The sequence below is a fragment of the Acanthisitta chloris genome, unplaced genomic scaffold, assembly GCF_000695815.1.
Source record: "Acanthisitta chloris isolate BGI_N310 unplaced genomic scaffold, ASM69581v1 scaffold13343, whole genome shotgun sequence".
NCBI lineage: Eukaryota > Metazoa > Chordata > Aves > Passeriformes > Acanthisittidae > Acanthisitta > Acanthisitta chloris.
Window position 1 is genome coordinate 34,532 of NW_008666642.1, and position 9,924 is coordinate 44,455.

General features: G+C 37.6%; 1 protein-coding gene across 1 annotated transcript in view; it reads right to left on the reverse strand.

Annotated features, from left to right (window-relative positions):
• Nucleotides 1–7,396, reverse strand: part of LOC103799865 (small conductance calcium-activated potassium channel protein 2) — a 41,272-nt gene extending 33,876 nt beyond the window's left edge. Inside the window, exon 1 of the mRNA XM_009072217.1 lies at nt 6,979–7,396. Coding sequence (XP_009070465.1) covers nt 6,979–7,391 — 413 coding nt within the window. The 5' untranslated portion in view covers nt 7,392–7,396. The remainder of the gene's footprint in view (nt 1–6,978) is intronic.
• Nucleotides 7,397–9,924: the final 2,528 nt, after the last annotated feature.

Below are 9,924 nucleotides of genomic sequence, written 5' to 3' on the forward strand. Positions count from 1 at the left end.
AAACACCATTTAAGTTTTTCCAAAATACTAGTATCAAGACATGAATTCCAGGGGTCTTTTGTGCCAAAATGGGGAAGAGCCTTGTCATTGCAATTAATTTAGAAGGCAAAGCATGCTTCCCTCTACCACTTTGACACTTTTCCTCTAACATTTTTTTTAATATATAAAACCACTTAAAAGAAATACTGAGGGTGCGTTTCTTTGAACAGAAGGCAAGTGATAGATGCAACCTTTGGTCTGACTCTACAGGGAGAGCTGCATGTGGCAAGTAGGCCCCTCTCATAAACTGATGCAGGGAGTGCCATGTCAAGGTAAGATTGCCTAATCCCTGCTGTACACATCACTCCAGTTTGGTAGTGCCTATTACCTGCAGCATCAATTTATTACAGTCAGCAAGACAGATCAAGTGGTACAGGCAGAACTATGACCTTTTCCAGTCCCACTAAGTGAAGGAAGATGCCATTTCTAAACCAACATATCCTTGATAATACTGAGGATGAGGCTAGTCATGGGACATTCACACTCACTGGTCATTGGTCTGCAGCACGACACAAAGTTAGGGCTCTCTTGAATTGCTGTTAAACTGTCATAGGCTTAAATATCAAATGTTTCCATAGGGATTATGGGCTTGTGTATGTAACTGAACAGTAATGAAGGAAACACTTTTTGGAATCCTGTGAATAAGCAGTTTCAATATGAGGCTTTTTCAGCTCTGCACAAAAAGCCAGTAACAAATTACCTGATAAAAATTAAAGTAACCTGTAAATATGTAGAGCTCTGTGGGTCCTATCAGTAGTAAAGGTTTGCCATACTCCCCAAGGCCACTAGTGTGATGTCTCTGCAATACTTATCCCTGATTTGCTGCAAATCACTCAAGAACAGCTGTAGTAAAGACTATAGTGGATTTGGAACATTTCAAGGAAAATAAAACTACCCAAGCAAAAAAAAAACAAAAACAAAGTGAATGCAATGAGACAACAAATTAAAAAGGGGAGGAGCACAGAAAGGGAAAATAAAGAACATATAAATCATTGAAAAAGCACCTCCTCGTGCTTCCCTAACTCCTGATACCTGCTAATTCCCTTAAACTGTGCAATTCCCCAACACTGTCTCCTGTTAGTGACATCATAGATTTCAAATTTTAGCACTGAATTGTAAACTCCAAATAACAGCAACTCTTCAATATCTAAGGTCAGAGTTCAGTCAGCGTTTTGGCTGTTTATTACAAGTGAAGAGACAACCATGGGCTAAACTCCTCACTATGCCCCGATAATGAGATCAAGAAGCAAAAGAAAACCAGTAGTAAAGCTTAAATTCACACTTCAGAGTTCATTTTCCAAACACATTAAGCTATTGAAGCAACAAATTATATTTTGAAGTGACAATAAACTGATTTTTGCTTCAGTGTGAGCATATTTTGTAAGGACTATTTTTGATGCATTATGGCAAATAGTTCTGACTTCTTTTGAAGCAAAATATTATGAATAGTTTAAGGTGTTGGTTAGAATGGGGAGAAAAAAAATTAACTACCACAATTAAAAATACAAGTACCAGAGAATGCAACTTTGGAACGAGTAATGAAATAAATTATTACATTTCCATGGATTTCTCCCTAACCTGAAAGAATCTGAAGTGTGTACAACCATCCTTACTGACCAGAACAAAGATCATTCCCTGAATTATGTTTTACACAGTCAAGATTAATGCAAAAAAAAAATCATTTTGTGCTTGAAAGCAGCTAAGTACCCCTCTGTGAGTACTGTCATTCTCTTCGGACTTCTGTGTTCATTGAAATAGTTTTCACTTTGCTCACCACTCTTGGAGCCATACATGAGCTTTTCCACTTCATTCTGTTTTCCAGCTGTTGCACATATAAACCCTTTGTAAATAAGAGGGAGTTTAACCTTAAAAAAAAGTTTTCCTACTCTAGTTAGATGACATGAAAAAGAGATAAAAGATCTTTTTTGAAGCAAGGTTTTTGTTTGTTTGTTTTTTAACTTTTTGTCTTCTGCACTCCTCAAAGTTGGACCTGCTATTTTTGGACTACAGAAACATTGATCTACCTTGGCTTGCTATATTTTTTGTGAAGGAATGACTATATCCACTGAGCTACTGCACCACTTGTTGTCACTGTCTGTATTTATAAGGCTAATTCTATAAACCTAAACAAACTGAAGAGTATGTTCTCATATATATTTCCCAAATTCTTTTTCTGAGAATACACAAATAGCATTGTTCTAAAGGGAAGTAAAATGTGAATTTAAAAGAACAGCAATCAAACTCTACATACATTAGAATAGGTACCTCTGCTTTCTCCATTAATGTACATAATCTGTTTTGCCTTCAAGCAGCTGAAGAACACATGATTTAGCTATTAATCCTTGTGGATATACCTAGCAAAACAATTTTTTATTTGGATCAACTGTTCTTTTTTGGACCTGGGTTATGCATGTCAGACATTTGCTGATGTACTTCTGTGACAGATTCCCTTGTTGCCTTCACTGTTTGATAAAACAATTGATCTTATGTCTATTTAAAACATTTACAATGAAAATGAAATCAGTTAAATCTGGTTTTAGTTATGAATTGCTTTGAGATGTAAATATTATAAAAGATTAACCTAACATTTATAGTTAATCTATACCCAGTTTGCAAAACCAGGAATTAAAACTAGTAGGCAGAGAACCATTCATTCGCAGCACAGATGCAAGTCAGGATGATGATAGGTCATCTTTGCTCACTGTTGTGCTGAATATTGACAGTTAACTTTTGCCATGACTGAAGAAACCTGACAGCAAGTAGCACATGTTAGCTTCAGTGAGCCAAGAGATGGTTAAGAACCACGATAAATAGACAGCATTGACCATACACAAGCACTATTTGATTTTGAGAGCCATTAGACATTTTACCTAAAAGAAAAATTTAAAAATGATATGTCATTGCTTATGAACTTCTGAAGCTAAATATTATTTTAAAATTAAATATCCAAGCTTGGTTTGTTGTTGGCTTTTGTTTGTTGTGTGTTTTTTTCTAAACAAAGAACAAGAATCTTCACAATGGCACTGCAAAGAATGCTAAAAGCAATTTCCATTGGAATGTGGCCTTGGGATTATGCGTGTGGTGTACAACCTCAGACAAGGTCCTCAAGTCAGGCAAAGAAGTGAAATACATACTGTGAGGAAATCAGATAGCTAAGAAATATTTTTCCTTCATGAATTACAACTGAAAGTGTCAGTATATCAACTTCTCGTATCAAATGAATTCTTAACATTTGCCTCCCAGTTGTCATGTGCAAGCTGCTTACTGGAAACTGTGATGGCATCATGTTTCCAAGAACCAAGACAGATATTTATTTGCAGAAAAAAACAATGAGCAGAAAGCAGAAAGAGATTTCACGTTCACAAGCAGATGAATTTTTTTGTGTTTTTTCTTCAACTTTGGTTTTGTTTTTATTAAAACGAGGAAGGAATACAGACCAGAAGCTGATGCGAGGAAGAAATGCTGACTCAACAAACCACTCAATCTGAACAGACTTCACTGCCAGAGTTCTGAGAGGTAGAAATAGAACAAAAAATGGTGCCAAAAATGTGTTCCCTGTAAGAGAAGAAAATCCCATTCTGTTCTCAGTTCTGCTGCTGCAAATCCATAGTAACTCTGGGCATGTGATATTAGATGTTCTGGACACACAACAGTATAATGTGGGCACACGTGGTTCATATTGCCCTGATACACAGGCACGTTATAGCCACGTGTGTTTTCAGAAGACAAGGTTCTTTCTTCCTTGGTACATAAAAAATAACAGATCAACAAGAGCGACTACCCTCCATATAACCTAGAAGAGCAGCACACTTCTCATGGCAGGGAGAGCTCTTCTACAGAATAGTGAAGCAAATTTGTCACATTTTTCAATGGCATAATGCTGTACATTTTAACTTTCTTGAGAAACCAAATCTTTCTCTTTTAAACAACTGATGACCATGCATAGAGCTATTTTCAATAACAATCTGCATGGGGGACTGCAAAAAGTAATATGCTTACAGGGGTCATAATTCATACATGAAAGCAACATATTCATAAGTGTTCTAGATCATGTGGCTCAGAGATGTTACAAACACAAACATCTATTGAGTCAGACCTAATAAAATATTTAGATTTTCATTATGAAGCCCACATATGACAGACAGCAATACAGTGATGCTGGCAATGATAAGACAGATATTAAAATCCATGCAATGTAATCTTCCTCTCAAAACAGACTTAAAAACTTGAGCAACAGACCAGCAAAAGTTTCTAGCATTGTGTATGCAGCAACACTTCATGCTTTCCCCACCTTTTCATGCCAAATTCCCTCAGTTAGATTACTCTGCAGCCCTAGCAACCTGTTTATACTCAGCTGGCTGTGCACCACCATTATCTGTACCACATTCTGCTCTCATGGATGACCTTGAACTGCAATCCTGGAAAATACCTTGCTCACCAACCCAAAGTGTCACTTGCTATAATTAGCATTCTGGGAGCTAACAATACAGCCATTAAGGCACTGAGAAAGACACATGTCCTGACTTAGTTCAGTGTGTATCAAGTGATCAGTCAGATGACCATGAAAGCAGTGAAGTCTTTATTCAGACAATCCATGACCTGTCTCTACAGGTTATTTTAGAGAGATGGATAATGATGCTCTCGCATGTAACCTTCCTCACTATGAAACATGGTGCTTCCAAATCTCCCTTCCTATTCCCAGGACATCTTGCAGTAAGAAAAATCTGACTTTCAATAGAAGTGTCTCAAAATCAGGCTGGCAGCAACAGCTTTTGCTGAGCACGCACAACTTCACAGTAAACAACACTTCCTACTGTCCTCTCACTGAGAACAAGGAATAGAGTAAGAATCTTTTATCACTATTCCAAAATTTTAATATTTAAATCTATTAAATCTTACCATCATCATCTTGTTCCTATTAGGATTGTTAGCTAAATGACTTCATACACTGAAGAAACACTAAAACCGCCAGTGCAAACCTTTCTGTAAAGCTACTGTGTAACAAAAATTAAAGAGCCTGGTGCTAGAGTGATGCAGAGAAACATTTAACACCATCAAATTTCATTCCTGTAAATCTTCTCTCATCAAAACAAAGCCACCAGACTGCCGTCTCGTTCGTAATTTCTGCTAAATGCACCAAAATTCATTGTTTTCATATATAATGTTAAGTGGAATAGCAAATACTCCTTCTAATGATAACATTTATTTTCAGGACCACTTTGTGTACATAAAATAGTCTACTGCAAATGAAAAAAAAGACTCCATCTAGTTAAAACTATGAAAAAAAGTCAAATTAAGAGCCATTGAAAAAACCGTATTTATGTAAGCCAAACTTCTAACTACTGAGCTGATCAAAGCCATAAACATCTCAGGAGACATCTTCTGAGGACTATGACCTCTACACAGCACAGAAAGGATTCAGTGGCCATATTTGTCATTTCTTATAATAAGTATCTACTCCACCTGTCACGAACTATGCAAAAACAAGGGATTTTTAGTTTCTGATGGCAGAGTACTAAGAGCATTCCAATGTGTGGGGTTTGGGGGTTTTCTTCTGAGAGCTTTTGTTTTTAAATGTACTTCACTCCGAGCTATGCATCTACGTGTAACTGGAATCCACGGCCAGTATTATTCATACAAATATGCAAAATACTCAGATATTCCCTTAAGGGAAAATCTGAGACAAAACATGCAAAATTGGCTGTGTAGATAGCATGCATGACCTAAGTAAATAATTCCCAAACCCAAAATGATATCCCTTTTACTGTTTTAGAAACATAAAATTAACAATTTTTTTTACAATTTGAGAAAATAATCTTGGACTGGGCTCCACTGACAGAAGGTAATTATGCTAGATATATATTAATCTAAGACTCACTTCTATATTTAACTTGCTTTTAGTTGTGTTTTGTTTTGGTTTTAGAGGAGTCTGTGGCTACCCAACTTACTGTCTAAACCACTACAGTCACTTCAAGGACAGTGACCACAAACTCAGATGTGGAAAATCCATTTCCCATTTAGCAGAGGGTTGAAGAAAATTCAGCTTTTTGGAGCCCTGACTTCAGTGTACCTGACCAGATAAATATTCTTCCCAGGATCACAGCGCTGCAGAAATTTGTCACTTTCTAAATATAAACAAACAAACTCACAAAATCATAACTTTATGATAGTGGTGTCTTCACTCTCCCTGATTAGAAAATGGGTGAGGTGGTCTTTTTTCTTTTACTTTTCCTATTACTTGTGTACTATACATTCTTGTCCTGCATTTCAAGCTGTCAGCACTGATAGCCATTTATTCTGCACCTACACTGAAGTCTGTTGGGAAGGGGAGGTTGGAAATCTAGTTGAAATGAATAGAAGTCTGAGTATCATATGCACTTTTTCTGATTTTCAGGGGAAGGAAGAAAGATTTATATTACTGTAAGTGTTCTTCTTGCTCCCTTTTTAGACCTTGCTACCTCCTGAACAGCATTTTCCACTCTTTTTTTTTCTTTTCTTTTACAGCACAATAAAACTCAAATTACTGTCAAACATTTTCCAGTGGCTATTTTTAATACCTTATCCTCAGCAAATTAATATTACAAGCAAAATAAATGAAAACTGCTATCAATGCAGAATATCGACAACTACTCTTAGAGACCTTTCACAGTATCGGTCCACTGTGTTAAAGCAAACACACCTTAAGTTATATCAAAGCACAGAAATCAAACTGTAATGAAATCAGTAAACAGTGGGACACAAACCTCTCTGCAGAAGTCCTTCAGATAAAAGGCAAACCATTCCTGACAATGTCTGTCACAGAATACAATCCAACCAATGCAAAAAAATATCAAGTTCCATTCTAACAAATATTTAGGTCCTCTGAATCCACAACCGAAGAAACAAGAGTGAAAGATACAAAGACAGATAGAAAGAACTAAATAAACAAAACAACCTTACCTCTCACAAGCTCGGACAGTCCATGCAGCAATTATCCATAATGAGATACTAAAAACCAACAGGACAGTTCCGGGACATATTGTCATTAGAGTCTTCATAACAAAACGGGTATTGAAGTTTATCTTATTTAATGCTCCAATGCTTCTAGATGAGGCATCAGTGAAAAGTTTGCTATGCAAAAGCATAACTCTGGCAATAAGATATAGTCTTAAGAACATCGGTATAGATAAAATAATATCCACATCAGCTGTTGTTGTGGATGGAGCATAAGAAAAGGCGAGCCGGGCTGTCCATGTGAACGTATAATTCCCAGGTATAGGATGTATAGCACAGACCAGTATTTCCAAGCAGATAAAGAAAATACGCTCATAAGTCATGGCTATTCTCCAGTCATCTGCTCCATTGTCCACCATGAACAACTGAAATAATAAAAATATAAAGTTATCTTTGTACATCATTGACAAAACTTTTTACAATTCCATTTTAAAAGACCATAGTTTTCACAGCTGTCAATGACCTCTAAAAAAAGAAGAAAATATGCCATATCAGAAAATGACATTACTACCTCACTGTGAAGGGGAACACAACTCTGGCTAAGACAAAGAATTTTTTCATGCGCTATTTTTAAAAATGCGCATGAAACTGAATTTTCACATAATATTCACTAAAAATTCCTCATATTTTGCTTAATGGTAATTTTTGATAAAACAAAACTCTGGACCAATTAAGCCTTCTCCATTCAAAATCAATCATTTAAGTGCATAAAATTGAAGTGTTTTCAGAATGTATATCTAAATTACAGAGCAAATACTTTCTAAGATGCAATGTTAAGCCTGCACTACAACATATTCATGCTTCAGCCAAGGTGATATTATGGCTTCTGTAGGACTATCCAAGTTTTCTTTGAGGCACCAACACTGATCAATGTGAAATGCAAAACTACCTGAGAAGTGCACAAAGACTCAATAAGATATCTCATACTGAAAATCTGAAAAGTAATGGCCAGCAAACAGTAACCCAGACAGCCAGGTGATGTCTACTAGTAGCTGAAAATTAAATGCACATGTTGGTTTTTGCACAATCAAGGCCTTCAGCTTGTCACCAAGGAACAAAGGTACTGAAACAATTCACACTGGTAAATTATGTTCCTGATGATTTATTAAATACATACTTAATCAAACAGTACTTGTCAATAGTAGAGAGTAGAGGTATGCAAGAACTTGCAAATGGCCAACTTTTTAGAGAGGAATATAACCCGTGTGTACAAGGAACATACAATTTCAGTGACAGAAGACCTTCTCGTCACTCCAATTGTAGTCCGAACCTAAAGTTCAGTAAATAGGTAAGATGAAATAAAAATACTTTCACAGGATTTTTTTAATTAGATTATTCAAAAATAATGGGCGAGAAGGCAAAGTACAGAATGTGCTCCCTAATGTACAAAAAGTATTTTCAGAGTGCTCAACATTATATACACAGCCATAAAACCACTCACCTGCACTGCTCTCTGCCCCTTTTCATCTTTCAAGAGTTTAAAAATACAGGCCTGATTTCTCTGTATGTATTTTTTAGGGATTGAAAATACATTGTACATCCTCTTCATAACATGTTCAGTTTGTCTTTCAGAAAATTGCTCAATTGAAATTGTTCAGAGAAGTGATAGCCACAATTAAACTTTAGGGCAGTTGAACTGATACTAAAAGAAATAAAGTTAACCATAGCAAGGAACATAACAAACCAAAAAACATTTCTGCATTTGTGGACCTATTTTTAGTCCCTGTATGTTCTTTCCCTCCATTTTACTACAGTGGATGTCATTGAAAAGGTTTTGGTACTTGGGGGTGGCTGCAGGGATGGCATCTGCAAAGAAGAGGTCAGGGCCTGCTCTTCAATGGACCCACTGCAGGACGGAGCTGACTTCACCAGTGAAGCTGGTGATGCTTCTGTGAAAGCATATTTAAGAAAAGGCGAAACACTGCCCAGGCAGTGAGGAATGAGAGAAAAAGTGTGAGAAACAACCCTGGAAATGCTAAGGTCAGAGAAGAAGAAGGGGGACGAGGTACTCCAGGCACTGGAATAGAGATTTCCCTGCAGCTTATAGGATCATAGAAACATCAAGACAGGAAGACACCTCTAAGATCACCAAGTCCAACTGTGAACCTGTCCTGTCACTCCACTGTAAACTCTAAAACACATCGTCCAGAGCCAGACCAGACGCCTCTTAAACAGTTCTCAGGATGGTGATTCCATCACTTCCCTGGGCAGCCTAAGCCAGGGCCCGACCACCCTCACAGTGAATTTTTTTCCTAGTAACTAACAAATCTGCCCTTTCTCAGCTTCTGGCCTCTCAGCCCATGGAGAGATTCATGATGGAGGTATTTCCCTGAAGCCCATGGGAGAGGACCACTCCAGAGGAAGGTGGAAATTTCCTGAAGGAACTGCTACCTGTAGAGAGCTCACACTGCAGCAGATTCTCCTTGCAAGAACTAATGCCCACAGAGGACCCATGGTGGAGTAGATTTAGCCTGAAAGGCTGCAAGCCATGGACAGGATGCACACTGGACCACAGGAAAGGTGTGAGGAGAAAGGAGTGGCAGAGACTAACTGCTGTGGGCAGACTCCCATTCCCCATATCCCCTGCACTGTGCGTAGAGAAGATAGGGGAGTTGGGAATGAAGGTGATGAGCATGGGGAGACGGAGGTGGGGCAGGATGTTTTAGTTTTTGCCTTTATTTCTCACCATCCTCCTCTAGTTTTAAATGGCAATAAAAATTAATTTCCCCCAAGTTGAGCCTGTTTTGCCAGTGTTAGTAATTGGTAAGGGATATCCCTGTCTTTAATTCATCTCACAATTTTTTTCTTCTTATTTTCTCTCTTTGTCCTGTTGAGAAGGGAGAGCAAAGGAGTGGATGGGCAGGGGTCTGGCAGCTGGCCAAGGTCAAGCCA